Raw genomic sequence first — 16,676 nt, forward strand, 5'->3', positions numbered from 1 at the left:
GAGTTTCATAAGTACTATTATCAAAAATAAGGCTGATATTTATCAGGCAATCCCTCACAATAAAGCCAATTAAATCACAAGCTTTGTCCCCTGCCCATCTCAAACGGACACCGTTTGATCTATACGGTTCTATATTAGAGACCGAGGCGCCCGTTTTAACACGGCTATCACCCCAGAAAGTTGTTTCCAGAATAATACAATTATGATCGCTTAAAGCGGTTACTTCAATCCTGGGGGGAGCACAGCAGGAAATAATATTAGAAGAGACAATCACATGATCAATAACTGAGCAAGAATGGTGGCCCTTAAAAGTAGGGATAATTTGTCCAGATCCCTCTTTTGGGAGACCTAGAATTACTAAGTCATAACAACCCATAAAATAATTTAGTACATCACCATAGTTGTTATGACAAAAGTGCAGGTCATCCACTCCCGCGTCGTTGGTAAATCCACAGACTTTTCCAGTTGACAGTTCACATAATGGGATATTAAAGTCGCCAACCCAGACAAAATCAAAAGAAACATTAACTTCTAGGTGTAAATTTCCAATGGCGCTAGCCAGGTCACGGACGACTACATCCCTAGAACTATCAAAAATATTATTATAATAGTTTAATAAGATGTTATGGGATTGTTCCTCTACCAACCAAAGAATCTGAACATATTCTCCAACTGTTAAATACCTTTTTACTATAATTGGGCGGTGGATTGAAACTAATGTCAACAAACCACCTTTGGCTCTGCCTAACCCAGTGCCCTTCGCCACCAAATTATATGAGGCAAACCCCTCATAATTAATTTCTTCCCTACACCACGTCTCCTGGAAACATACAATATCATAGGAGTTAATAAAATTCTGCCAGCCCGGAACCTTCCCCTTGGATTTCAATCCTGCGACGTTCCAGCTGGCTAAAATTATGCCTTTACCCCCTATGTTGGTCCTGTCTGGGGTAACAATTACGCCAGAATAATTTTCCTCCCTTTGATTTCCACTAAGTGGCCCCCTATAATCATTATCAGGAGGATCCTCCACCCTGGTTGGTTCCGAGACAAAGGTAACAATAGTGGTTTTGATAACCCATTTGTTAATAGTCTCACCCAAGGGTTTAGGGCTCTCCGGACTAAGTCAGTCGTTAGAATCCAGGCAGAGTTAATATTGATCACCCCACTTTGGAGAGTGCAGGCATGGTTCCCAGTACTTCTGGAAATGTTGTGTGCACTTCCGATTCTCCTCCCACATCGGTGGAACCTGTTGTTGGACCCTCGGGGATCTCTGCATCCGTTGATAGAATCTGAGCAACTCTCTCTGGTAGCTTGGCGGGTTTCCGGGACAGATGGAAGGTCCCTCGCCTTTCGAGAGATGCTGACAGATTTATCAGCAAGGCCTGGTCAGCTAATACCCACAAGCGATACTTATCAGCTTGGAAAGGCTAGTGTGGCTGGTGCTTTCAACGGAAAGTTGATCCCGCTAAGGCACATTTTTCTTTGATTGTCAATTTTTGGGCTTCCATCGCTTCATCTGGCATAGCTTACAGTAATGTAAATAATTTACGGTCAGCCATCTCAGCAGGTCATGATCCAGTGGATGGCATCCCTGGGTGTGCAAGCTGCTCAGGGGTATACGGATGGTCAAGCCTCCTTGCCCTAAATATTCTGTTTTATGGGATGTGTCCATTGTCCTGAGGTTCTTGGAGCCATGGCCTTCCAATAAGTATTTATCAACAAAGCAAATGTCTGCCAAGTTGACCATGTTACTGTGTCTGGTTTCCTGCAAACGAGTTTCAGATGTACGGGCTTTAGACTTAGCAGGACGTAGGTTTTCCCCTGAGGGTGTTACCTTTTTCATCACAGAACGCATTAAATGCAATACCTCTTCAGTTTCATACCCAGCTTAGCCAAATAATCCTAAAATGTGTGTGTGCAATGCTTTAAAGAGAATGAGGTAAGTACTGCTGAGTTTCGTTCAGACATGAGAGGTCAGTTATTAATTGTGCTGCAAAAGCCTTTCCGCCCAGTGACCTCAGCCACCCTATCGAGATGGGTGCGTTGGATCATGGGCGAAGCAGGCATTGATGTATCTAAATTTGGAGCCCACTCGGCTCGAGGGGCTATGGCATCAAAATCTTTCTCCTTAGGGGGCAGCCTTACAGACTTTTATGAATGCGGCCGATTGGTCAACAGAGACCACTTTTAAATCGTTTTATTATAAACCTATTGTTGATGTGGCATCTGTGGTGGTGGCTAAGCTTTGAACAAGCATAATCAGAGCCTCCGGTTCTGACATAGAATAAACTATTTGCAAACATTTGTGACAAGAGTTTTCAATTCTATTAACGACATGGAAGCGAGAATTATCCCACCCAAGTTTGCATTGTATTAATGTAGTGCATACGTTTTGTTCTTATATTCTCCCTTCCCTTTCCGATTGTTATGATTACTGAATCAGATATTGAGACCGGAGTTACGGTTTTATCTTTTGCAATTTCAGGCGCTGTTAGCAAGTAAAGCATGATGGATTACAACACTGCAACGTTCTCATCTTTCAGCTGGTGGCGAGACTATGTCGCTTTTGTTCAAGAGGTTACTGGACTTCGTTGGTTCAAGCACAGGGTCATGAGTTGAGCTCCATTGGTTTACAAGTTGTTTTTCGTGAGGAGTTTCTCTAGTGAATGCTGGATCTACGTGATCAAGTTCTTGGTTTAACTGACTTAACTGTTGGATGATCACTCAAAGAAAGAGGACACTGTTACCTTGGTCAGAGCTTATAAAGGGCGATACTCTATGGTTGGTCATGTGACATAAGTGTTCATGGGTAATGTAGTGTTTATAAATGTAGGAAGGTGGAATCTGACTGCATGGTTGCCCCCACTTTTTTCCTGGTGTTTTGATGGTTTTCGACTTAGTTTGGCTGGGATCCTGCTATTCAGGACTCCAGCCTATCTGCCTTCCCCTTAAAACTGACTCCATGTACTTTAGGTACCCTCCAGATTGGATTCTGGGGTACCCTTATAAGTCCCTAGTATATGGTACACTATTTACCCAGGGCATAGGTACCCCAGAGGCCTACCAGGGGCTGCAGCATGTATTATGCCACCCCTGGGAAGCCATCCAAAATGACATCACAGGTCTGCCACTGCAGCCTGTGTATGGTGGTGCATGCAGCCCTTACTGAGATATAGGTTCCCTATATCTCTCCATATCACTGCACATATAAACCTATCAGTCACTCCTATGGCAGGCCTTATCAATCCTGAAGGCAGGGTGCTGGGTTTTATGTGAGAGGGTGCCCATGCATGAGCAGAGCCCCTCTGCAGCCTTCAGAACCTTTATTCCGGGGTTGTTTGTGATGCAGCCAAACCATATACTCTTAAGTGCATTATAACCTCGCGGCAAATGCTAACTTTGGAATGGCTGCATGGAAACATGTTGTGTTTGGTGTCAAACACCTTGGAATCATACCTACCCAGCAGTAACTAGTGTAGGAGGTACGATTCCACCCTACTAGAGGGAGAACCATGACTTCACCGATACACCCGGTACCAGCCTCACAGACCCTGGCATCACAAAATGGATGCTGCCAGCTACAGACACGAGTCTGCCCTCCTGCTGCTGGACGAAACTCCGGCAGGGTTGGCCTTTACAATAGGTTTCCTGTCACAGGGAGGTGTAACCACCTCCCAGACAGTCTTTAGTGTATTGGGGCTGGGTGGGTGCACTCCAAGAGTGCTTTGATGTCTGCACTGGGGGCACATTTGGTGTCCCTGTACATAGTCCAGCTTAAACCGGCTACAGGGGCACTCAGCCCCTGCTCTAGCACGAAACTGAACAAAGGACTTGGGTGTAGCCACCCCTCTGTCCTGACCCTCCCATAGGTGGGTCCCCAGAGTTTGTCCCATCCATTCCTTGGGTATAAAGTAGGAACCCCTGACTACAGGACTTTAGATTTACCTGGACGAAACTCTGCTACATAATTCCAAAACTTCTACTATCTACACTTGTTGGATGACCGAAGAATCTCCTTTGGAGTAAAGGAGTTACTCCCCTGCAAGGCAGGCACCAAAGACGCATCTACCCGGTTTGCATCGACGCTGCTCCCGAAGGACATCAATGATAATGCAACACAGGAGGTGGGTTTCCAAGCTTCCCCGAGGCCGATCTGTGCTCTCAGCAAACCTGAGACCAAAGCCCTCGTGGGGAACGTGCAACCCGAACCCCTGGACACTACGACCATTTTCAGCAGCATATGCTTCTTGGCGATCCCTATGGCTGTGCTTTGGGTTACGTGTAGTTCAGACGCCGAGCAGTGATTCCACCAAATATTGCTGGCCTACACTCCTCGAGTGACCCGTGGGCTGGTATCTAGTGATTCCTCTCGAGGTCCCTTCGCGATCCCTTGTCCGTCGACTTGTGGGTCGCTGAGAAGGGTACTGTGACTTTCAACAGGTTTACCTGGTTGCTCCAGACATGCCCTTACTCTCCACAGGACCTTGCTGGGCCACACTGAAGCCATTTTTCTTTCACCCCGTGGGTTGCCGTTACCAAGGCTTGTTGGTCTCCAATCCGGAAACTGACCCCCAAGCACTCGACATCCTTTGTGGGACAGCTTGCCTGTGGACTGTGGTCGTCATCGATGCCTCTTGGTTCGGCAGTGGAGTCAAGCTTCACCTCGTCGCACCTGAAACACCCGACATCGGTGGACATTCGTCTATCGTGCCCCTGGTCACTGGCAAGTGACCGAGACTCTGTCCCCTCTGCTTTCAGGTTCTTCACATCTTCGATCCAGGCTTGGATCACACCGGACACTTCTCATTTCCACGGCAGCAGCACTTTGCAGCACATCACCATTGAAATCAACGACGATTTCCGACACCATTTGACACCTATGCACCCGGCTTCCCTGGTTGAGGTAACACGAGTACTCCTGTGCTCGCTGACTCTAGAACCCTCCAAGTCTGAAAGGGTTTGCTCAAAGTCCTCTCATAAGTGTCCTTATTCTTTAAAATTCCAACCACGACTTTCCCATTGAATTGTACGGGGCTCGCGGCTGTGTTCTCACACTGCACTCGTCCCCCGTGGGTCCTCTGGGTCACTGCCTTGGGTGGTTCCTTGGGGTCCCAGCGATTCTACATGCTCTAGGCACTGTGTCTAGTCAAGTCGTGGTTCTTATACCACTTTCTTAATATATGGTATGGTCTCCCCCTGGGGCTCATTGTATATTGTGTTATTTACTGTTGTTTTAGAACTGTATTATTGTGTGCCTTGCTCTCTAACTTCATAAAGAGGTTAGTAGAGAGTGTTTAGAAATAAATACATATATTTTATATATATATATATATATATATATATATATATTCACAGAAAAAACCATAGGTTTCAGGCACGTTATAGTTAGGAATTAGCATTTAAAAAACCTCAGAAATTCACTGAAAAAACCATAGGTTTCAGGGGTGTTATAGTTAGCTGGACTTTTCACTTGTACAAAACCATTGAAATTCCCCCGTTATAGTTAGTTCAGCTAACTATAACTCGCGCGCCCGCAATGCACTGCTGATGACGTCACATATTACATCACTCATGACATGGTCAGTGACATCACTCATGACATCACTGATGACATCTCAAATGACATCACTGATGACATCACTGATGACATCATCCAGTGAATGTGTGTTTTTCTGAAAATTAAATATGTTTTATATATGTATATCTCAAGGTCGATGGAAGAATAAATGGGTATATAAGTGTCTAAATGGATGATTTGTTTTTGAAAAATTGATTGTGTAACTGACTGATTAAGTGTATCATAGTGAATACATGGCTTAGTGAGTAATGTTTAAATATGTAAATATCTGTATCAGTCTCTCACTTTGTGTATAAGTGGCTGCATGGGTTGGTGAGTAGCTACATGGGTGTCTATATAGGTTATTAGTTGGTTTTTTGAGTATCAGTCTGAGTGTCTGCATGGTTCGGTGGGGGGTATTACATAGTGCATAGGTGCATGAATGAGTGACTCACTGTTTGTATGGGTTGAACACAGCATGTGTGCAGGACTGTATGGGTGGATGAGTGTGTGTATGGGTGTGTTAGTGAGTGAATGACTGTCTCAATAGTGTCTTTATGAGTAACTACATATGTTTTAAACTAGTATATGTGACTATTGGTGTATATATGTGAGTATATGTGAGAGTGAGAGATTGAAAGAGTTCCTGTATGAATAAGTATGTGTTTCTATAAGTGATTGTTTAAAAGACTAAGTATGTGTAAGTTTCCGTAGAAGTAAGTATGAAAGAGTTCCTGTATGAATAAGTATGTGTTTCTATAAGTGATTGTTTAAAAGACTAAGTATGTGTAAGTTTCCGTAGAAGTAAGTATGGTGGTGTGTGTATAACTGTATATGCAAGTAAATGTATGTTTGATTCTTTATTAGCATGAGTGACTATGTGTGTGAGTAACTCTATGGATGAGTGGCATTGTGTAACAGGATGTATAGGTGTATGAGTACATATGATGAGTGAGTACATGTATGAGTGACTGTATAGGACTGTTGGTGAATGAGTGGATGTGTATGTGGATCTTAGAATTACTGAAGAGGTTGTTGTAACTAGTATTGGTATGTCCATTGTTTTGAAAATTTTAGTCTCTATTTTTGAATGTGTGTATCAAAGGTTATATTAGGGTGAGAGGAGGTCTGCCACTCTATCACAAGGATGATGTAATCAGTGATGTCATCAGTGATGTCATTTGAGATGTCATCAGTGATGTCATGAGTGATGTCACTGACCATGTCATGAGTGATGTAATATGTGACGTCATCAGCAGTGCATTGCGGGCGCGCGAGTTATAGTTAGCTGAACTAACTATAACGGGGGAATTTCAATGGTTTTGTACAAGTGAAAAGTCCAGCTAACTATAACACCCCTGAAACCTATGGTTTTTTCAGTGAATTTCTGAGGTTTTTTAAATGCTAATTCCTAACTATAACGTGCCTGAAACCTATGGTTTTTTCTGTGAATTTCAAAGGTTTTTTAAATGCTAATTTCTAACTATGCCTACAGAGATAGGACATGTGAAGAAAGAAGAAAAAATGCACAGAAAGAAACAAAAGAAGTGCAGAAAGAAGCAACAGAAGTCCTCAAATACGAAGATAAGTGCAGGAAGAAGGATAACGTGCAGAAAGAACAAAAAGAAGAGCAGAAAGAAGCCTTGTTGCAAAATCATCCTGTACCCTCAACTTTTTCAGACGGATACTGGTGGTAACTGAGTCTGACTAACCAGTCCTAGAGCCAGTGCTATGTTAAAAGACACTTAGAATACAGTGAAAACACCTACATACACTAGGGAACATTATGCATTGGGGTCCCCCTGTGATTAGCATGACCTCCTCTGTAAGCCCCTAGTATATAATAGGGCATGGGGATTAAAACTACCTCTTAAAACAGGCCACAGGGCGTTTTTGCACACGTTAACTCAGGCCCCGTCCCCTCCATTCACCACTGTGTAAACACGCCCTGTGTCCATTTTTAGTTGGGAGATTAAGTTCATTTGAATCCTGAGGGTCCCTAGGGTCCAACTAGCCCACTAGGTACCTCCAGTAAGTGCCACGGAGCTGCGTTGCAGAGAGGTGTAAAAAGTGGCACGGCCTGGACCACCTCTCTGCAATTCAGCTCAGTGGCGCTTACTGGAAGCACTTGGTGGGCTAGTTAGCCCCCAGGGGCCCTCAGTATTGAAGGGAAATTATATCCCCAATTTAAAACGTGCCATAGTGCGTGTTTGCACACGTCACCTCAGGCCCCGTCCCCTCCCTTCACCACTGTGTAAACGCGCCCTGTGGCTGTTCTAAGTTGAGAGATTAAGTCCCCTTGAATCCTAAGGGTCCCTAGGGTCAAACTAGACCACTAGGTACCTCCAGTAAGCGCCACAGAGCTGCGTTGCAGAGAGGTGTAAAAAGGGGCTTGGCCTCAGAACACCTGGCTGCAGCGCAGCTCCCTGGCGCATACTGGAGATGCCTGTTGGGGGCGCGTTTGCAGAGTGCTGCACGGAGGGGGCATGGCCTCCGGCACGATGCCAGTCTTTTATTTATTTTAGTTTTTTAAGAAGGGGGGCTGTTTGGTTCCCCTTCTTATTCTAATTTATTGGCCCTGATGACCCCATCCCCCAGGGCCAGTCTCCTAATTATATGTTTTTTGACCCCAATCCCCAGGGCCGGCCACTGTTTTTTATTATTTTAAAAAAATATATATTCATAGACACACCTAGGACATGCTGGACAAACCGTACGTACCTATCACCATGACGATTTGCGTGATATTCATTAAAAGGCGACTATGCATGCAATGAATCCACGTGGAATGTATTTACACCACTAGTGAAGCTCTGACATGTCTGATGCCCTACCGTGCCTAATCCTGGTAGACACCCTTGTCGTTTATTTATACAAACATGGGTAGCTATTGACGGGCACATTTAATACACATGCACACCAAGCCATTCAAAGGGGATTCGACAAAAATTCGACCAAAACTATGCAAGAAACCCCCCTCACGGTTAATAAAACACACATCCACTGCCGGATGTGTAATACTTTTTATTTTACTCTCTGGAAAGGGGACGAACATCACTTGAGAGTCACAGCGTGCTCCTGACAGAGCCCAATGCTGTGTTACACCCACCATTGCCTGCCGAGTGCCACACACCTCTGTGTTGTATTCCACTAGCTAGTGCATATGCTATGACACTCTCTAGCCCATGTGCACTGTAACACCACCCCGTGAATATGTCATGCCACACTTGTCTTCGCACGGGTTATATTGCCCCATCTAACGTGCCTTTCTCGATGCCTATGTTATAACGCACAGTGCTATGCCATACATATTACAATCTGGGATCCATATCTTTGTCACAGTGCATATGCAACGTTACACTCCCCAGCACATATTTTATATTACAACTTTAGAGACTAGTTAGGTTACACAACACTGCCCTGTGCATATTACACTCCAAGGCGCATATCGCATAGCACGCGCTAGTGCCTGTGCTATCTCGCGCTCTCCAATGAATCTGTCATTGCGCACAATGTATTGCATATTATATTTCACGCCCGGTTCATCTTATATCACACTTTTTGGTGCATAGTTTATACCATACACTATATCTAGTTTTCATTTTCAATCGTGCTCTCAGGACTATGTTCTATATAACACCGTGTTCACCTACCCTTTTCACGGGCATTACATTTTGCGATAGGGGGTGGAGGGTCAGGGGGTGTTTCTGCCAAGTGAGCCCGGAGTCACAGTCACAAACGTCCTCTGCTTCCTGAATAAAAGTGAGATTACGCTGCATACTTGTTCACATTTTAAGTAGTTCGCACAGACACAATGTTTTAAAAACAATAAAGTTCCTAATACCCGCCTTCTCTGAACAGTTAGCTTGCTGCCCCATCCCCTTCCTCCCTATCCTCTGTTGTGTGAATCCATGGACTAGCCTCCTCCCTCCTGCCATACATGGTCTGATGTGCTGCCACTGCCCTCAATTTAGTATGATGTACCAGTCCACTCCTCCTGCCCTCCATTGCCCAATTCTATGCCCCATCATTGACCTCCTGCTTAAACTCTGTGCTTAGCTTGCTGCCCCTATTCTCCTTCCCCCTGCCCTCCGATGTCTTTGTGCATGCCCCTGCTCCATCCTTTTTGCCCACCATGTCCCATGGACCTGCCACTCCTATCTACTCTGAGTGTTCTGTTGAGCTGCCACTCCCCTCCCACCTGCCTAGCATTGTCAGATGACTGTAACCTGTCCCTGCCACCTCCACCCTGCCTGTCCACATGCCATGCCCCTATCCTCTTCCTCCTGTCCTACATGGTCCATTGTACTGCCACACCCTTCTGCCCTCCCTGGTCTGTTGTGCTGCAACTGCTCCTCCTGCCTGCCCCGTGTGGTCTGTTGTGAGGTCCCTTCCCCTGAACTTTCTTGTCTGTGCACAGGTCCTGACCCTCCCTTCTATCCTCCATCGTCCTTTGTGCATGCCCCTCCACCCTCCTTCTTGCCCATCATAGCCATTGTGCTGCCACTAACCCTCCCACTTGCCATGCATGGTCTTCTGTGCTGCCATGGCCCCTCCCACCTTCCCTGTGTGGTCAGTTAGCTGCCCCTGACCCCCTCCCACCTTCCCTCCATGGTCTGTGTGTATGCCATCACAGTCTCACTGTTGCTCTTCATGGTGTGTCTTGCTTCTAGTGCCCATCCTGCCTGACCTCCATGGCTATCTTGCTGCTCCTGCCCTGCCCCCTTGCCCCCAGCCCTACTCCCTCCCTCCTGGCTTGTCTGTTCCATTGTAATGCCCCTGATCCGTCCCTCCTGCCCTTTATGGTCTGTTATGCTGCAGCTTTCTCTCCTGTCTGTCCATTATGGTCAGCTAGCTACCATTGCCTCTTGCCCCTCTGTTCTCTGTTGTCCATGTGCATGGACCTGTCCCCTCCCTCTTGCTTTCTATGGATTTTTGTGCTGCACTCCCGTCCTGCATGCCCTGTGTGGTGTATTGTGCTGCTGCAAACCCTGATGCCTGCCCTGCAGGGTCAGTTTGGTGCACCTCTCCATGTCCCTCCTGTCCTCTGTTATCCAAGTCCATGTCCCTATCCCATTTCCTTCCATGATCCAATGTACCATACTTGCGAACATTTTGAACTTGGTAAGAGGGAGATTTTGAAAAAAAACTGGGGTATTGATTTTCCCCTTTGAGTTACATTGAAAAAGAGGATATTGTAGACAGGAGACAGATCAAATAAAGCCCATTTGAGCTTAAAAACATTGGACGTTTCCTGGCTGAATCGGGTCTGTTGGCATGTATGGTTGTACTACCATTGCCTCTTCCTCCTGCCCACAATGGTCTATTACATTGCCACAGCCTTGAAGGAGGGTAGAGTTTGTATCACAGGGGGCCCCTGGCCCGTTCTGTCCACACCTGAAGTATGAGACCCTTGTCCTTGCCCTGCCAGCTGCATTTGTAGGCCGTATTAAATTGACCAGCGGGTCCTGTGTTGCTATATAATTATCCTGAGACATCCTTACCACTCAGCCAGCATAAAACCCCTGTGTAGGCCCTTCTGTTCAATATGTAGGCCTCTTTGTTAAATTGACCATAGCTCTGCAATTTTAGTGTATAGCAGTCTGAAGGCAGGTCTGCGAGGCCTTCTGATCCAAACTAGTAGCCCCCACCCTACCCGAGTGCTCCGTGCTCGGTATCAAAGTTTAACATCCCCCTGAAGCTGTCGACATACAGTAGGCTGCATCCTGGACTGGTACTTGCTTCCTGGGCAGGTTTCCCGCTTTTAAGGAAGTGGCAACCGCAGAGCGTCAAGTTAGGAGAACTGAGGAGATTTTATACATGAATATATTGAATTCCCGTACAATACCCATTATTTTCTGCTTGCTCTATGGAACTTACGATAAGCGATTGGCCTGAGAGACTGACCTTTTCACCCAGTCCATTGTCAGCATTAAGTGGGTAAATGACGAAATGTCTGGTAAAATCTGCAGACAAAGCTTTTGGGTAGCATACGTAGGTAGATGTAGCGTGCAAAGGAGCCCACAAAATGATATAAAAAGGGAGCACCCACAGATATTGACGGACTACCTCGCCGTCTGTATGTAGGTTAACAGGCAGTGCAGGTTTTCCCCAAGAGCTGGGAGCTCTTGTCTTCCTTTGCTTAAAATGTCTTGCTCTGCTTTGCTTGAAGTATCTTATTCTATTTTACCTATATGAAATGTCATGTTATGTTTAACCATTGTTCTCTTTACTTTTGCATTTAAAAGATTTTGTATTGTAATTGCAGGAATGCTTGCTCTAAGAGTAAACGTGAGTGTTCCTAGGTAACATTTTCCTTGGTGTAACTTGTTTCTCATGATGCATTTATAGATGTGTTTTCTCTCTCTCTCTGTCAGTACATTAATTGAGATACAGAGAATATTATGACAGCTGAATGATTATCTGGATTCTGTATTTTGTACTTTATGACTCTATTCTGCGGTTTCTTTGAAGTTGCATCTTCTCATTAAACTGCCATTGTATTCTGCCTCCAATTCCATGTCTCATATGTCTGTTTTCTTCATTTTTGGAGCAAGCGTTCCTAGGCACCCCGGCTCAAATTAAGGTGCCCCTTTTGTCCCTGACTCACTCTCCTGCTCAGTTCTGTGGTGGCTCCCGGGGATCTGGGGACCGCCCCTAGCTTCCTTGACCCGTAATAGATCTTCCCTCCAACAGCCTCTCTTGCAAGTCCTGTATTGTTGGTTTGTTGCCCCTGCCCCCCTTTCCACTGCCCTCCATAGTCTGTTGTGCTTCCACGGCCCTTCCTGCCTGCTCAGTGTGGTTAAATTGTTGCCTTTGCACCCTCCTACCTGCCTTCAATTTTCAGAGTCCGTGCCCCTGGCCTCTGCCTCTCAACAGTATCCTAATGAACAACTAGATTGCTAACATTCTATATTTATTACAAAAGTGTGGAACGCCTGACATCATCTTGATGTAATCAAAACTGTAATACCTAGAGCATTTCCTTTAGAAATTACATATATGAGAGGGTCTTATTGGCATCAAAATTATGGTTAGTGCTCTAAAAGACTAAAATAAGGACATATTTTCTGAGTTTTCAAATAGCGACAAAGCACTTTTAAATTATTTGTTATCTTTATGTTTTTTTATCCAGTTGACCACTTGATTAAATGTTGCACTTAGGGGAGAGGATGTGGTGTTACTTCCAGAACTGCAGACTTTGCAACTGGGGAACCAGGTTGCAGTTTCTGCTTCAGCTCGACATTCTGTGATTCTGGTCAAATCACTTAGTCTCCCCATGTCTACAACCAAAATGAATTTGTTCTTGTGTGATGTAACCAATGCTCATGTAAAGCACTCCAATACCTGACAAGTCTGCACTATATAACACTGCAAAAACACAAAATAATAAGTGTTTTGCACACTTCTGTCATTGGGCTATATTTGGGCTACATCTGGGTGATTTTGGGCTACATTTGGGCTCTTTTGTCTCCGGTGGCCATCTTGGGAGATTTATTTGTTATGAAGTTTCCTAATTTCCTCATGTACTGCAGTCTCCTCAGTAGGAAATGCTTTCAGTTTTTTACTTTGATTCCATCATGAAGGTATTCAGATATGTCACACATTTGCCATAAATTCTGAATGTTAGCACTCTAGTTGCTCATTAGATCACTGTAGTAAAACTACTGCACCATGGAAGTCTGCTCCTGGTATTAAAAGTGCATGTTTCAGTCTGCATGTCAGAATTTTTTAATGAAATAGAAGAGGATTTGAGAAGTCACTCAAAATGTGCCCTCATTTTCTTTCTTCAGCATTAATCATAATTTCTATGGCAAAATGAACCTCCTCATTGTGTTCCTTTTTAAATTAAATGTTTTAAGTGTTACCAGTTTATTCCAATCAAGATGGCTTCAGGTGTGCCATACTTTTGTCATAATGAAGACAGTAAGCGCTCTAGTTGTTTTTAAGAACATTCTGGGACATTCTGTCATTGGGCTATACTTGGGCTACATCTGGGTGATATTTGGGCTACATTTGGGCTCTTTTGTCTCTGGTGGCCATCTTGAGAGACTTATTTGTTATGAAGTTTCCTAATTTCCTCATTTACTGCAGTCTCCTCAGTAGGAAATACTTTCAGTTTTTTACTTTGATTCCATCAAGAAGGCATTCACATGTGTCACACATTTGCCATAAATTCAGAATGTTAGCACTCTTTTTGCTCATTAGATCACTGTAGTAAAGCTACTGCTCACCAGGGAAAACTGCTGCTGGTATTGAAAGTGCATGTTTCAGTCTGCATGTCAGAATTTTTTAATGAAATAGAAGAGGATTTGAGAAGTCACTCAAAATGTGCCCTAATTTTTCTTTCTGCAGCACTAATCATACTTTTTATGGAAAAATGAACCCCCTCATTTTGTTCCTTTTTAAATTAAATGTTTTAAGAGTTACCACTTTAATCCAAGCAAGATGGCTTCAGGTGTGCCATACGTTTATCATAAGTAGGACTGTTAGCGCTCTAGTAGTTCTTTGGAACACTCTGGGAAGCTGCAGTAGAACACAAAGGAATCAACTGACAGTCTCTGCCCTTGTTGGATGTACATGTTTTACTGAGAATGTCAGACTTCATTCTCACATGACTGAGAAAGATAATGTGAATTTACAGAAAATAAGCTCTCAGTTTAGCCTATAGATCACCTTCCAAACCTCTGTGGTAAAAGCATGGGAAAATATTTTTCTCTCAATCATGATATCCCAGCAGAAGGCTTTTTCACATGGTGAAATCACCTTAGAACATACCACAATTCCTAAAATGAGTATGGTACCATCAACAAATGATTTATAATGTAACTAAAGTCTTAAAACCTTCTATTAACTGCAATGCTTTTTAATGAGGTGCTATCATGTATATTGGTCCCAAGATGGCTGCCAACACTTCTTGGATGAAGTGCTGACAGCCAATCAGATCTCAGGATGAGATGTGTGGTTAGGCTCCGCCCACATATATATATGCTTTTAAATGCTATTTTCTCAGGAAATACTGAACAGATTTACACCAGACCTGCAAAAGGCACTTCCTTGACCTTATGGCTACCTCTCTGCCAAATTTCAAGTAATTCTGTTCAGCCGTTCGGGCTGTAGCTGTGTCTAAAGGTCCTATGGAAAAATGCATGGGGAAAACGCGTTTTGGGACCCCCCTTTTTTCTCGGCCCCTGCTTGACGAATCCCCCCGAGACTTTCAGGGTATGAGCGGAGCGTAGCGCCCCACCTATTTTGAAAATTTCGCGAGGATTCGTCGACCGGCGCCAAAGTTATTCCAAATAGAATGTTGCGGATTTCCTATGGAAACAGGGTCCTAACTATAACTACCTACTGGCGACCGCCAGTAGGTAATATATATACCTTGTCTGGTTCTCCTTTCATTTAGTTATTCACGAGGGTATAATTTAGTAAACCAAGCTGCTTTACACTCCTTCAAGACTTAGCCTGAAGGCTGCTCTCCATAGGTACCACTAGGATAGCTTTCAATAAAGGTTGTCTTAAACCTAATCATCAATAAGGGTTGTTTGGACTGGTGCAAGGTGCCCATTATAACTAGTGGACAGCATATACCAGGCCAACTTCTCACAATAAACTTTTCTTTTATTGGCTGCTGAGAATAAACTGTAAAGAAGCATAATCTTTGTCTCCATGTCCTTAATAGAATTGAAAATTCTTGTCACAAGCGTTTGCAAATTTTTAATTCTATACAAAGGCACTAAAATGTCACACATAAGCACACTGAAAACGTGTTGAAATAAAGGCCGGCACAAAACTTGGCAGCTACGTTGAAGCCGATGTTAAAAGAAGAACTGGGCTTTTGAAAAACAATTTTGGGTGGCTCAGAGAAGGACCATTCTTTTAAGTGTGTTCACCCAGCACCTACTCAACTCCAATAAGACTTGAACAGAAAATGAGGGACGCAAGAGAGAGCAGTAGTGGCGGAAGCGACCAAGCATTTTTTTGTGCAGATTTATATAACACAAACTTGAACCGAAGGAATTGGAGCGCTTGACAAGAGCACACATTCATTTTTGGTAGGCACGGGGTGATTAAGTGATGTGCCCACAATCACAAGATGCTAAGCCAACGCCGCTGCTCGAAGGCTCACCAGCTCCTAAGTCGGCAGCTCTGGCCGTACGGCCACTTCCATTCCCATCTAGGCTGGAACCTTAAAGGCAGCCAAATTCCATGGGGAAAGCACAAACAACAGCTCTACGCAGAACAAAGCAGCAAACGCAAAAAATTGAAAAGCGCATGACCCCTCATGTCATGTGGAATAATGTGCAAAACCACAAATCATGCACACCAGAATCTCAGTACTCCATTATAGCTCCATTTCTAGTAAAGTCATGTGCTCTTGTCTGCTCAGTGACGCAGCTCACGTGTTCTCTGCATTTGCACCTTTAGTTTCGTTTATCGTTTTCGTTGGATAGTGCGCGTTTCAACACTCCAGGTAGACCTTCCGAGTTTGAGCGGGTGCTGGGGTTTGTGTACTCTCTAAACACTTACCCAATAGCACATTCTGCCCGTCGGGCTGGTCCCCGGAGTATACCCACGATGCCCGAGCTGCTGCCATGCTCTTGCCTCAACTACTGCTTGTGCTGTCGCTGGCACGCGTAGCATCTGACCTACAACCCCTTGTCATTGAAACAGAGAAGAGACTACATTTACCTTCTAACAGTGTGCCTGCCTCAAACACAGCTGCATCTGCGAATGTTCGGGACCTTTTAAATATACGTCCTGTGGCCGTCATTAGAAATGTATGGAATTATAGCAATGCTTTTCTTTGAAGCATTTGCGTCAACAATGAAAAGGGCTTACCTTTAACGCATATAATGTATTTGTTAAAACCTGTATTGTACTACTTGACTTGATACACTCCATTTCTTTTTGGGGAGGGGGACTGTATTAGGCTACTCCGTAAGATTATTAGCAATATGTGGTTGCTGCTTTAGTCCCCATGCTGTGTTTATATTAATGTATGACTGTCTAGACCTGTCAACATTCGACGTTCACATAGTGTGATCCCAAACCTGTCAATCTCTTGACTCATAATGCAGGGGGAATATGTGTCATATATTTTCCAATGTGATTG

At 44.3% G+C, this 16,676-nt stretch overlaps 1 protein-coding gene across 1 annotated transcript in view; it reads right to left on the reverse strand.

The window, feature by feature from the left end:
• POLR1E (RNA polymerase I subunit E) overlaps positions 1 to 16,214 on the reverse strand; it is a 118,373-nt gene extending 102,159 nt beyond the window's left edge. The window contains exon 1 of the mRNA XM_085641091.1: positions 16,091 to 16,214. Within this exon, the coding sequence (XP_085497217.1) occupies positions 16,091 to 16,157 (67 nt within the window). The 5' untranslated portion in view covers positions 16,158 to 16,214. The remainder of the gene's footprint in view (positions 1 to 16,090) is intronic.
• Between the last annotated feature and the right edge of the window lie 462 nt (positions 16,215 to 16,676).

This window comes from Triturus cristatus, chromosome 2_2, assembly GCF_964204655.1.
Source record: "Triturus cristatus chromosome 2_2, aTriCri1.1, whole genome shotgun sequence".
Lineage (NCBI taxonomy): Eukaryota > Metazoa > Chordata > Amphibia > Caudata > Salamandridae > Triturus > Triturus cristatus.